General features: G+C 34.8%; 3 protein-coding genes across 5 annotated transcripts; all 3 read right to left on the reverse strand.

Annotated features, from left to right (window-relative positions):
* Window positions 1-17: 17 nt before the first annotated feature.
* Window positions 18-6,611, reverse strand: LOC125252772 (acidic fibroblast growth factor intracellular-binding protein B). 3 transcript variants are annotated; one of them, XM_048166339.1, is made up of 11 exons: window positions 6,249-6,609; window positions 5,881-5,968; window positions 5,590-5,788; window positions 5,351-5,477; window positions 2,847-2,947; window positions 2,332-2,465; window positions 1,862-1,970; window positions 1,709-1,772; window positions 502-588; window positions 301-398; window positions 18-204 (listed from the first exon to the last, which is right to left on the reverse strand). In XM_048166339.1, the coding sequence occupies exons 2-11, from the start codon at window positions 5,963-5,965 to the stop codon at window positions 135-137; spliced, it is 1,074 nt and encodes a 357-aa protein (XP_048022296.1). In that variant the 5' UTR covers window positions 5,966-5,968; window positions 6,249-6,609; the 3' UTR covers window positions 18-134. The 3 variants fall into 3 exon arrangements, with proteins under 3 accessions (XP_048022296.1, XP_048022297.1, XP_048022298.1); XM_048166340.1 differs by lacking the exon at window positions 5,881-5,968 and having other exon boundaries at window positions 6,249-6,611; XM_048166341.1 differs by lacking the exon at window positions 5,881-5,968 and having other exon boundaries at window positions 5,590-5,819; window positions 6,249-6,611.
* Window positions 6,612-8,408: 1,797 nt separating this feature from the next.
* Window positions 8,409-10,524, reverse strand: fosl1b (FOS like 1, AP-1 transcription factor subunit b). Its single transcript, XM_048166738.1, has 4 exons — window positions 9,791-10,524; window positions 9,383-9,622; window positions 8,913-9,020; window positions 8,409-8,829 (listed from the first exon to the last, which is right to left on the reverse strand). The coding sequence occupies exons 1-4, from the start codon at window positions 9,884-9,886 to the stop codon at window positions 8,692-8,694; spliced, it is 582 nt and encodes a 193-aa protein (XP_048022695.1). The 5' UTR covers window positions 9,887-10,524; the 3' UTR covers window positions 8,409-8,691.
* A 1,414-nt stretch (window positions 10,525-11,938) lies between these two features.
* Window positions 11,939-13,091, reverse strand: tmem223 (transmembrane protein 223). Its single transcript, XM_048167175.1, has 2 exons — window positions 12,481-13,091; window positions 11,939-12,393 (listed from the first exon to the last, which is right to left on the reverse strand). Exons 1-2 carry the CDS (start codon window positions 12,941-12,943, stop codon window positions 12,095-12,097), a joined length of 762 nt encoding a protein of 253 aa, XP_048023132.1. The 5' UTR covers window positions 12,944-13,091; the 3' UTR covers window positions 11,939-12,094.
* Between the last annotated feature and the right edge of the window lie 2 nt (window positions 13,092-13,093).

The following is a 13,093-nucleotide window of genomic DNA, read 5'->3' on the forward strand; positions in this document are numbered from 1 at the left end:
ACACTTTTTTTTTTTTTACTAAAATTAAATCTATTGTACAAGAATGCTTTGAAATACAGAGGAATCTGAGGTAGTAACATTCATAAAAGAGAGATTTGGTCATGCTAACTGGAAACCAGCAATGGAAATATGTTCTAGTCATGGTACATTTTCAGGATGCAGCTTTTGATGACACCCATGTATCTGTCCCATATTATTTGATGCCTGTGGAAAAAAAAAAAAAAAACATGCTGTATTTTTAACAAATGCTTGTTACATGATAAAGGGATCATAAACACACATAAATGAATTTATACTAACCTGAAAGCCTCAAGCGTGTGAACAGAGCTGCTGTAGTGCATGAGGAAAAGTCTGAGGTCTTCGGTTGTCCATTTATCTGACCGGCACGGTTCAATGAACTGAGAGGAGAAGCAAAATCATTCTGTCACATTCAACCTGGGACTATTCGGGGACAAATATCACCTCATGGCATGCAGTTTATCTACAGTGTCAGTGCATTACCTTCTCCACAAGGTCGATGAACAGATCTCGGACATCTTTGGTATGTGTGAGTTTTGAAGCAATGTTAACTAGAGCTCTTGACAAATTCTGATGTTCATCCATGTAATCCAACATAAAGCAAATTAATAAATAAATAAAAAATATAAACGTGAATTAGCAGAGCACGCAGCATAGCTGTACATAAAATATTGCAATCTACACAACATAATAGGAGACATTTTGAAGTTTAAAAGAGGACAAATTGTTGGTGCGTGTCTCGCTGACTCATCAAGGACAAGGAAGTGTTAAATAGATTTAAATCCTATTTAACATGCATTTCACCAGCTGAAGAGGAGACTAAAGGCAGAAACTAACCAAAACAAGCAAACGTTGAAAATGGCTGCATTAAGGACCTGGAAAATCATTTCAAAGTGTGAAACCAAGAGTCTGGTGATGTCTATGGGTCACAGACTCGCTCCTGTGATTGCTTACAATGGATTTACAATGACATATTAGCTTTTACACTTTTACATTTACTTTAAGTTAAACCATCCCAATACTTATGCTCACATTAGGCAGAGGGATGAAACTCTAAAAGTGCTGTACTTCTTAGTTGGTAAAACATTTTGTGTTGAAACAGCCAATAATAAAATGTGACATTCTATACTTTTGCCTCACATTAATCTTTTAATCATTTTTATAAATGTCTTGACACCACAGCTAACAGAGCAATTTTGACTTTACTTTACTGTTTATATATATATATATATATATATGTGTGTGTGTGTGTGTGTGTGTGAAAATATATGAAAAATGGTAACACTTTATTTAGGGTCTTTTAACTAGTTGCTTATTAGCATGTATATTACTAGAATATTGGCTATTTATTAGTACTTATTAAGCACATATTAATGCCTTATTCTGCATTCTTAATCCTATCCAATACCTAAACTTAACAACTACCTTACTAACTATTAATAAGCAGTAAATTAGGAGTTTATTGAGGGAAAAGTTGTAGTTAATAGTTTATATTCGTTCCCTATACTAAAGTGTTACCGAAAAAACTACATACAGTATATACACTACAGTTCAAAAATTTTGTAGACTTTTTTCTTCAGGATTCTTTGATGAATAGAAAGTTCAAAGGAATAGCATTTACTTTGATAAATGTAATGCAACCATGCTAAATTTTTTTTTTTTTTTTTTTACAATTAAAAATGCTTCTTACCTTAAAACTGGCCTCCATCTCACTAAAGACTTTAATTTTCCCTCTAAGCTGTGCACACACCAAACTACAATGTTGTCAGAGAGAAGATATATGTTAGAGATAGTGTGTGTCCTAAGCATTACACATGACGATCTGTACAATTAATCTGCATGCCTTTTGTGTTGGTCCAGCATGTCCTTATCATTAACCAAAATTTTCAAGTCTTTCAAGTCATGCAGAAACTCTTTTTCTAGATCAACATCCATGTCTTCCATCATGTTGTCTGAGAAAGTGTGAAAGAAAACAGAAAGCATGAGAATGCAAACACCTGTAATGCCTGTAATTAATAAAATGTAACTATTACATTTCCCATTATGGATCTTCTCTGCCTCTCACCACTGCGTACTGTACAAAGACACTCACTAATGATGATCTGATTGGTGGAATACCATGCAAATGGTAGTAGTAGCTGCTGTAGTGTTTCTGCAGTGCATTTTAGTTGTTTTTACACATGCTTGTTTTCATAGTGCATACTTTTGAATGTCTTTGAAATGCATACTAGTTGGTTTAGTGCAAAACATTTTTGTAGTGCATACTAGTAAGTATAGGCAGTTTGAACTGACTCTTTAAGACAAATATCTTACCAACTGCCCCCACAGTCCAGTAGCTGATGAGCTGACCAGCGCAAAAGGCAAAGTCCTGGAAAGACAAGTACTGTAGTTTTCTCTTCCCTGTCTCAAAACGGCTGTTAGCAAAGAACACAATGGCGGCATAGTCCCTGCAGAGAGACATGGCTGAATCAGTGAGAGGACAGGGGAGAGTGTGAAAAGCGTGTTGGGAAAAGAAAAGAGCATATGAGGAGAAAAATGAATGGAGGAGAAAAACCAAGCAAAACAGTAAGAGGGTGAACAAAACAGAAACATTGGTTTTGTGTGAATCCTAGGTTTTGCTAGGTCTATGATTGCTTTCAGATCCAATAGCTTTTACTGATGAAACTGGTTGTAATAAGTCACAAAAGCATTTACATTATTGAAGTATATATCTTTATAACAAGAACAGGTAAGAAAAATGGTGCTCAAATAGACACATTTACATCCCTGGTATTGTATAGACAATATACTGTATATGCTTCATTTGGCCCCATGTGTGAAAGTCTCACCTTGCCAGAACATCAGACAGAAGAAAGTGATGTTGTATGTTCTCCACTAGAGGGCCTTTTAGCTCTTCCACCACTTTAAACACACGCTTGAAATTGTCAAACTGAGAAAAAGGTAGAGAGGTAAGGTAAACAGTAACAATTTACAATTAGGTCACACTAGTTAACATTAGTTAATGCATTTACTAACATTAACTTACTACAGTGAGCAATATATCTGTTACGATATTTATTAATCTTTGTTGACGTTAGTTAAAGGGTTAGTTCACTCAAAAATGAAAATTATGTAATTTATTACTCACTCTCATGCCGTTCCACACCCGTAAGACCTTCGTTCATCTTCAGAACACAAATTAAGATATTTTTGATGAAATCCGATGGCTCAATGAGGCCTCTATTGCCAGCAATGTCACCGAACTTCTCAAGATCCAGAAAGCTACTAAAAACATATTTAAAACAGTTCATGTGAGTTCAGTGGTTCTACCTTAATATTATAAAGTGACAAAAATGACACTCCAATCAGTTGTTTGGAGCGCCAAAGTCACGTGATTTCTGCAGTTTGATACACAATCCAAATCACTTATTCGAAAAAAAGATTCGTAAAGCTCATCGTTATTTTGTTTTGTTTTTTGGTGCACAAAAAGTATTCTCGTCACTTTATAATATTAAGGTAGAACCACTGAACTCACACCTTTCTGGATCTTGAGAAGTTCAGTGACATTGCTGGCAATAGAGGCCTCACTGAGCCATTGGATTTCATCAAAAACATCTTAATTTGTGTTCTGAAGATGAACGAAGGTATTGCGGGTGTAGAACAACATTAGGGTGAGTAATAAATGACATTACTTTCATTTTTGGATGAACTAACACTTTAAAAGTGCTGTATGTATGTATGTATGTATTTATTTTTCTTTTCTGTTCTGTTCTAAAGCATAAAAATACCATAATATATTTGCAGATATTCAGTATAAACATACTAAGTTCAAATACTTGGTTCTCCGAAAAAAAATGCTACAGCCCGTTATTCTACTTTGAAATGTGCATCCTGTGTCTGAATGTTTTTGTTTTGGCCTGTGTGATCCCGCCCACTGCCAATTTACCCAATAGTATTCCAACACCCTGGGTTGCCAGAAAACACAGCATTTTGTAGCAATGAAAGCCAGAAAACTAACTGGGTCAGAGATTGTGGATTCTACCCAACCTAAAAAGCCTTGGCATCCATGCAAAAAGCTATTAATGTATCAGTAAATGTTGAAATTAAAGGGTTAGTTCACCCAAAACTGAAAATGATGTCATTAATGACTCACCCTCATATCGTTCCACACCCGTAAGACCTTCGTTCATCTTCGGAGCACAGTTTAAAATATTTTAGATTTAGTCCGAGAGCTTTCTGTCCCTCCATTGAAAATGTATGTACGGTATGCTGCCCATGTCCATAAAGGTAATAAAAACATCATCAAAGTAGTCCATGTGACATCAGTGGGTTAGTTAGAAGTTTTTGAAGCATCGAAAATACATTTTGGTCCAAAACTAACAAAAACTACAACTTTATTTAGCATTGTCTTCTCTTCCGGGTCTGTTGTCAATCCGGGTTCACGACTCCGCAGTGACGCTGCTGATGTAAGACGCTGCTGACGTGTTATCCGGTGCGCCCGAGCTTCGTTTACAGTCTGAGGGAGACGCACGCTGCATTCAAGCTATTCTACATTGTTTGTATTTTGGTATTGCAATATTTTTTTAAATGGTGCGTAAGTGTGCATGTCGCGGATGTCCTAATCGCCAAAAACAACGACGTAAAAGTGCATTACCAACGCCGACAGATGAAAGGATTCAATGGAATTAATTCAATGGAAAGGATTCCGGAAGAGAATACAATGCTGAATAAAGTCGTAGTTTTTGTTATTTTTGGATCAAAATGTATTTTAGATGCTTCAAAAACTTCTAACTAACCCACTGATGTCACATGGACTACTTTGATGATGCTTTTATTACCTTTCTGGACATGGACAGTCTACCGTACAAACACTTTCAATGGAGGGACAGAAAGCTCTCGGACTAAATCTAAAATATCTTAAACTGTGTTCCGAAGATGAACGGAGGTCTTACGGGTTTGGAACGACATGAGGGTGAGTCATTAATGACATAATTTTCATTTTTGGGTGAACTAACCCTTTAATGTTAAAAGATTAATTTTAGAAGTATCATTCATTGTTAGTTCATGTTAACTAAAGTAGTTAACTAATGGAAATTTATTGTAAAGTGTTACAATTAAAGGAATACATCTCTTTGCTTATCATCTGGATTTTGTATAGTTTTGTAAATGTATTTATGTAAAAATACTAAAATGATTACTGAATATAATAATAATAATAATAAAATAAACATTATTATATAATAAGTATTGAACAGTGACAACATTTCTGTAAAATAGGATTGCTAATCATGCAATATTCATCCTTTCCTAGTGAGGCATTCAAAACTACAAGAGGCCAGAGTGTCAGCAGCACCTGTCGACGACAGCTCTTGAGTGCAATCCCAGTCTTTGAACTGATGTCGTCCAAGTCTTTTTTGGTCCCTTTAGAGAGTTTCTTACCCAGCACCTCCCTGGCAAACACACTATCAAACTCATAGTACCTACAAGACAAATGTGGCAAGAAAAAAAAAACCTATGATGCCCTAGCTAACAACTAAAACTTCATTAATAAAATTATAGAAAATAAATGCTAACTATATCAGGACCACAGACCTCTCAATAAGCATGGTTTGACGGTGAGGAGGGATCTGGAAAAGAAGCTGATTGGCCACTTTGGAAGGGGACTGCAGGAGCCGCTCACACATCTGGAATGTTCTGAACTGGTCCATGGTGTCGCTGTGCAGAACCTCTGCATTGGCTTCACACTCCAGCAAGGCTCCTGCTTCCATCCGCATTCTCACTGCATCTGTGACTATTTACCAAGACGAAGAGTATATCATTACCTGAGATGTTAAACGGAAAAAGCATGCGCTAAACAACACTCTAAAACCAAAATGTATTAACCTGTGTGTCCATCCAACCACAGTTGGTACACGTCTTCATCCAGGACAATGGTATTCCCCACAAACACATCTAACTCCATAGACATTTTCTTAAAAAGCAAAAATAAATAAATGAAATATTTTAAAAAATCAATTATTTAAACTAATTTAATAAAAATAATGGGATATATGGGGTTTGACAAACATAACATTTTGACTTGTAACAAAAAATAAAATGTCCATATGGATTTTAAAACTGCCTACTATATATTTTATTATTTGCTAAACAGTTTGTTGTATTAATTAACTGTATTATGCTTTATGCCAGGCAAATCTAATAGCACTGTTTATTCAGAGAAAGATGACGTCAAATTGATGATGTAAACTTACTGTGATATTTATGTTTTGCGCCGGGAGGTCAGTCAATAAAGACGCTGTTAGCTGACGTTAAAATACTGCAGAAAGTGGCGTCCACCGTGTCGCTCTGTAGGACGCATCTGCGAGCTGAGCTTATTGCGCAGTTACAATTATAACACGCACGTGCAGATATATCTATGCGCTTTATACAGGAATACAAACATATAATAGCATATCTATGACCATTGACTGCTGCTGTGGTACAAGAAACTGTCAAGAGAAGATGCTGTCAAACTCCTCGCAGTCGTTTTAGTCCTGATGGTTTGACTCCAGCTGAACTACATTCACCATAGACATTATTGCCCTCCGTCGAGCGTTCGTTCAGCGTTATTGAGTCTGCCAGTGTGTGACTGCCACCTGCTGCTAAGGCATAAACAAAGCACATAGTTGTACCCAAAACTAGAATAGCTGAACAAGATGTTGAGAATTATATTAACTTAATTCTTATATTATGGTACGGTATAACATTTTGCGTTTGTGTAACGTTTCTGACTCAGACTTTAAGTACTTTATTTAGCAATAGCTAAACTTATGGCTAAACAATTGATACACAATAGCTAAACAACAGTAGCCTAACCCTAAAAGGGGCGACATATCCTGGGGGATACAAACGTTTGAGAGGCTGTGGGGCGAGGCAGAGAAAGTTTGGGTCTCATTTCTTGGTTTCATGTTGAAAGGGTGTTTGTTGTGAATATTTAGATCTGGTGACTTTGTTCATACATTATTTGTTTAGCTTACGGGCAGCATTTAAAAACAACATGACCACCTGTAGTGTGAAATCTACTCACCTTCAGATAAAAGTTGATACATTTTACAATATTTGGAGGGGACTTCAATGTTTAAAAAGTTGTTGTTCAGTGTTAGCGTATTATGTTTATGTTGAAAATTTATGAATTTAATTTTTACATTTTTCATAATTTCTCTGTAAATGTTTGTATCTCAGGATACGTCACCCCTTTGGGGATATAAATCAGTTGAAAACAGAAAGCTTGTTTGGTAATGCGTATTACAACATTATAGCCAGATTTTTAAAACGTTTTTCCTCTCATAATTTAAACTAAACAGTCTTTGTAAAATTCTGTTGAACAATAAGTATAATGCTTATTTATGAATATATTGTATAATGCTGTATAATATTTAATACACTAATTTCTATGCCCTATAAATGATCAAATACTACCAAAACTTTGCTGAAAACTTATTTTACACAATCTACTTCATGCCTTCTGTCCTCCAATTGATAGTTCATACTTTTTTATCTAATAAAGTCCTTTTTGCTCAGAAATCTTTAATTATTTTTATAAAGTAAATGTAAGATAGACATTTACTGTACTGAAGAAACTTGGGGTTACTTCATTATTCATGCATTATTTTTTAATGTTAAATATCAAAAATTCTTTTTACATTTTTTCATGTTAATGTAAATGTCAAATATGACAACAGACTTTTAGGTAACATTTTCCATCTCTCAATTATCATTGATTTGCAATGAATTGTATATATATATATGCCATAAAAGCCTGATGTATAAGTGTGTGTGTGTAAAATATGATACTCAAAAAAAATAAAAAAAAATAAAATAAAAAAAATTGCAAACTTGTATATATACTCTATGCATGCGTACGTGTTATTTGTGGAGTATATTTATACATCAGGCTTTTATGGCTCATATATGCAATTCAATGCAAATCAATAATAATTGGGAGATGGACAAATAAATATTCCCCAAAAGTCTGTTATGTCATATCTGACATTTATATTAACATAAAAATGTCAAAACAATTTTTAACATTATAAAATGGTGTATGAATAATGAAGTGAACCCAAGTTGATTCAGTACAGTAAATGTTTATCTTATATTTACTTTATAAAAATCATTAAAGATTTGTGAGCAAAAAAGACTTTACTAAATAAATAAAAAAAGTATGAATTAACAATCTGAGTGCAGAAGGCATGAAGTAGATTACAACAGGTTTTTCAGCAAAGTTTTGGTCATATTGATCATTTTTAGGTCCTAGAAATGTGCGTATTAAATATTATACATTATACATTAATTACATTTTGATATATATCACAGTAGAAAACAATTATTTTAAATTGTATTACTATTTCACAACATTACTGTTTTTACTGTACTTTTGAACAGTGTGTTAGTCAAATAGTAAATATACAATTTACGGTTCCCCCCCTACACCCATGATATAAAAACATGAGAGAAACACCATCTGAAACTGTGGTTTATTACAAAAAACAAGTCAAACAAATCATGCATGCAAGATAATTCACAAGGTACCTGTATAACTGAAATATATTTTAACATTTCAATTTCCTTAACAAATATATGCCTATGACATTATATAATACACAGCTGATCTGAACCAGCAGACTCAGCACTAAAAATGACCAGCATCAGTGTTTATTCTGGGTTTGGGTCATTTAATTTGCAGATGGGCATATGTGCCTCAAAGACCAACTCTAGTCTTTCTCTCTCCCTTTCAAGCGCAGCGATCTCTTCTTCCAATTGTGTCTTCACATGTTCCAAATGATCCGTCTCCTGAAAGACAAAGCACAAGCTCAGGACATACAGCTAGGCCTCTGTCTATCATGGTTTATAACACAAATAATAACCCATCTCACATTCTGTAATGTGTCTAAAAGCATCCGACGGCGATCCCGACATCTAGCAGCTGCTTCTCTGTTCCTTTCCCTGCGGATCCTTATCCTGTCAAATTCTTCAGAGGACATCTATAAAAGAAGGACGTTTTTAGTTAAGAATCATTAAGCTTAAGTCTGAAAGAGTGATGGTGCTGCCATCTTATGGCTGATAACAAGAAAGAATACACACAGCAATTCCACCCTATTCCAAATATGTTGTTCCTGTTACTCATCCATTGGCACCAATGACAATGTGACCCATCTGAGCCTGCGCTTTAAGATTCGCGCTCAAATACTACAGCACTGACTCACTCCTCATGCCTCTTTGTGATTCAGGTGTGAGTCATTTCAATCTTTTACCATAAATGAATGAATCACAGGAAGCACTCAAGTTTACTTTCACTGTTTCTGCATTCCAAACAATGAAAATATCAGAAATATCAGTAACTTACATGCTTATTAGTATGTCCTACTGCACTGTCCCCCACTGCTCCATTACAGGACGGGTCAGGACTGGAGCACTGTGACAAACAGGGGCAGCTGGGCATGGTGGTGGTGGGTATGAATGAGGAAAATGTTCCCAAAGTGGTCTCTGATTGGGAAAGTAGAGAGGACTGCAGAAGCCACTGAAGATCTGGACTAGATGTAATTACATCAAGACTTGGGCTAGATGTAGTCTCCTCAGTGACATTCTGCAAAATAAATCAATAAATCTAATAAATTGTTAAGAATTACACAATTATAAAAATCATTTTCACCATACTAAACAACTACTGTTGGCTCTGTGGTATTTGATTCAGTTTAATTGAAAAGTAAATATCTTCAAATATATTTGTATATTAGAACAAAACGAAACATACCGAGCGTATGTCAACAGAGTTCTCCGGGTCCATCCATGCTGCAGGAATCTGGGAATCACTCCTATGATACGATTCTCTTCCTTCATTATGATTCATTATGATCAAAACAGATCAGTATCCTGTGAGTTCATATTATTTCTCTTGGTTAAGTTCGTTTAAATCCATCTCCCGTACTGCTAATTAAAATATAACACAAATTCGATAGCAGAAAAATGATGATAAATCCATCAGAGCGAATGATAAAAAATACACCAACACACGTGCTACAACTTTTCTTAAAGTGTTTCAGCGCCTCCGCACACCCACTCCATCTCTCCTCCCCATTAGTGAAGCATCTATCGTTTCCAATCTACCGCCTTTTCTCCTCTGCGGCTACTAATGTGCCTCTAATGGCCATTGCCTTCTTGCCAATAGCGCCAACTAACTGTCACTAAAATTGTATTCACTGGGAAACCAAGTAAACGTCTCGAAGTTTAATAAATGTGGTTTGAGAGCTCCAGAAACTTCCACAGCTCACACCCTACACGTTGAATTTCAATTACAGCCATATTTTGCCAAATAGGTGACGTGTAGGTTTGAAATGTATGAATAAGCGAACCGTTGCAGAACTAGGACATTTATGAATCACTGAACTGGGTAGAGAGCAAACAGATATGTGCCTCATGTCATATTTCATGACTGGTCGAGCTGTGCAGTATTCAATTTAATTCAATTCAAGTTGGTAGCCTACCCACGAAATTAGAAACCAAGTTTTTCAAATCTAAATTTCATTTAATTTGGAGTTGCGCGTGCATGAGACCTCATTAGTTAATTATATATATATATATATATATATATATATATATATATATATATATATATATATATATATATATATATATATACACACCAACACGTGGAAGGTCATTTTGATGCCTTCTGAGTTCCACAAAATAAATTAAATAAATAAATAAATAGAAGATTTTTTTTAATATGATGTATTTTAATCTTTTCATGAAAAGGCACATTTCATTCAAGTCATCTAGAGTAGTCCTAAAAAATAACTTTGACATTTATTACTCTAAATGTTTTGATTGATTTTATATATATATATATATATATATATATATATATATATAAAATCAATCATATATAATATATATATATATATATATATATATATATATATATATATATATATATATATATATATTATTTGTCATTGACAAATAAAGCTTCAAAAAAGTTTTTTTTAAAAAGTCTTTTCAAAATGTAATGCATATTTTTGAGTCATGAACAATGCGTTCAGACAAGTTTCAGTTGTTAAATAACATTTCAAGGTGTTTAAATTAATTGTTTACTGTTTTTATGTCAGGTGGTACAACCAAATGTATGTATGAATATACTGTAGTTGTACCACCTGACATGGAAAGTGTACCAACCTACCCATACTTGAAATTAACATCTTTCACTTTTCACTCTGCCACAAGGATCAGTTGAGGTCCTCTGGATGATGCATTATCATGTTTACCTTATCAATTCATAATAAAAGTGCCATGTTTGCAGTTGAGCCATCTGACATTCAAATCGATGGACAAAAGGTTTTCAATTATCTCAACAACTTTAAAACTACTGATATTTATAAAATGTGTTTATATGAAAGGATTCAAACTTAAAGTAAAATGATTCATTAATCTTTAGTTTTTAACTACTTTTTGTTTTTTTTTTATTAACACCAATTTAAGTAGTTTGATATGTCATGAATTTATCAAATTATTTTAAAAGGAAATAATGCACTTCATATCATATATATATATATATATATATATATATATATATATATATATATATATATATATATATATATATATAGGGACATGGTAAAGGAAAATATGAGAAGAAAAATTATGTCAATGGTTCTGTGTTCTCTCGTCTCTCTGTGAACGTAAAAGCATTGAAATCCCATCTCATATTTTTTCCATCAACATGTCCATTTAGGGGCTCTGTAACACATGAATACTGCTGAGAAAAGAAATGCAAAGCCAGAACCATAATTTTGTCTTAGTCGGACCTTGTTATGGGGATATGACTAAGCCTATGTGTCACACAATTCAGATGACAGAGAATAAGCTTGTTCAAGCTTATTTTTAATTAGAGTCAGCACAAATCCCATATAAAAAGTTTTTTTAATAACAATAAAGTTAAACAGTTTCTTCCTCTTGTAATTTCAGTGCTCTTTTTACCTTCAAGGCAACATGAAACAAAATGAATATCCAAGATTTGACATCCACAGTGAACTGTAGACTGTGAACTGTACAGGACATATTATATAGGTCTGTAGGCCCCAACAGTAATGTCAAATAGTTTAGGGTTATTCAGTGTCCCTTCTTTGTCCAAAAGAAAGTAGAACTTGTATCCTTTGATTTTAAGAGGGATAAATGAAGGTGACTCCAGTCTGTGTGCATGACAGGCCACTTGAGTCAAAGGCACAGTTAGATGGTGAGCTCTGAGAGGTCCCAGCGGTGATTGTGTACACACTGTGACATTTCCACCTCCCTTATGCAGAATCACACGACTGACAGAACGACGGCTGAACAATGCTGCTGCACCAACAATACCACCACCTATGACAACAACAACAAGCCAGTTTATATAACTTGAATAACCTACATAAAAATGCAATATTGTCAAAATGCAGAACTAAAGCTTACCGATTATTAGGCACCCAAGAGTGAATCCATACCTCCAGGCATTTGAACCGAGGTTCATATCAAAACTGAAAATCCCCCCTAGCTCAGTTCTAACCTTTTGAGGTTCACCGCTGATCTTTCTTGTGTCTCTAAGACTTGTGAAAGCAAAGTGAGCCAGATATGCCCAAAATATAAACTGACCACCACAAAAAATGGCCAAAAGTCTGAAGAAACGGGTCCGGTCATGTTCAAAGAGAATCACGTCCTTTGCGACGGCAGAAGAGGTGAAGGTGTATGCATTCCTGACTGAATTCACGCGCACGTGACAACGTAGTGGACTCGAGATACTTGTGATATCTTTGATTTTAACGAACTGCGTCGCTGTAGACACTGAAGCTCTTAAAGACTGAATACCTGTCAGTCGATACGCTGAAATAAATGTGCGACAACGCCTTACGCCGAATAACACACACTGAATACCCATGGTTTAATAAAATGATGATCTTCGAAATACTGAAATTTCAAACACGACACATTTCTCTATTACTGGCGTCGACAATATTATCTAACATACCGAGATATTTGAAGAACATCAGGGCAGCGCCATGCTTGCTCTTAAACTACGGGTGCCTCG

This window comes from Megalobrama amblycephala, linkage group LG18 (assembly GCF_018812025.1).
Source record: "Megalobrama amblycephala isolate DHTTF-2021 linkage group LG18, ASM1881202v1, whole genome shotgun sequence".
In the NCBI taxonomy this organism is placed as follows: Eukaryota; Metazoa; Chordata; class Actinopteri; order Cypriniformes; family Xenocyprididae; genus Megalobrama; species Megalobrama amblycephala.

Excerpts from the sequence above, each read along its gene's own strand:
- tmem223 (XM_048167175.1), bottom strand. The coding sequence starts at position 12,943 with ATGGGTATTCAGTGTGTGTTATTCGGCGTAAGGCGTTGTCGCACATTT. Across the intron at positions 12,394-12,480 it reads TCTTGGGTGCCTAATAATCG|GTGGTGGTATTGTTGGTGCA; the intron begins GTAAGCTTTAGT and ends TTGTTGTCATAG.
- fosl1b (XM_048166738.1), bottom strand. The coding sequence starts at position 9,886 with ATGAATCATAATGAAGGAAGAGAATCGTATCATAGGAGTGATTCCCAG. Across the intron at positions 9,623-9,790 it reads ACTCTGTTGACATACGCTCG|AATGTCACTGAGGAGACTAC; the intron begins GTATGTTTCGTT and ends TTTATTTTGCAG. Across the intron at positions 9,021-9,382 it reads TAGGACATACTAATAAGCAT|ATGTCCTCTGAAGAATTTGA; the intron begins GTAAGTTACTGA and ends CTTCTTTTATAG.
- LOC125252772 (XM_048166339.1), bottom strand. The coding sequence starts at position 5,965 with ATGTCTATGGAGTTAGATGTGTTTGTGGGGAATACCATTGTCCTGGAT. Across the intron at positions 5,789-5,880 it reads GTGGTTGGATGGACACACAG|TCACAGATGCAGTGAGAATG; the intron begins GTTAATACATTT and ends CTTGGTAAATAG. Across the intron at positions 2,466-2,846 it reads CTGTCTGATGTTCTGGCAAG|GGACTATGCCGCCATTGTGT; the intron begins GTGAGACTTTCA and ends GTCTCTCTGCAG.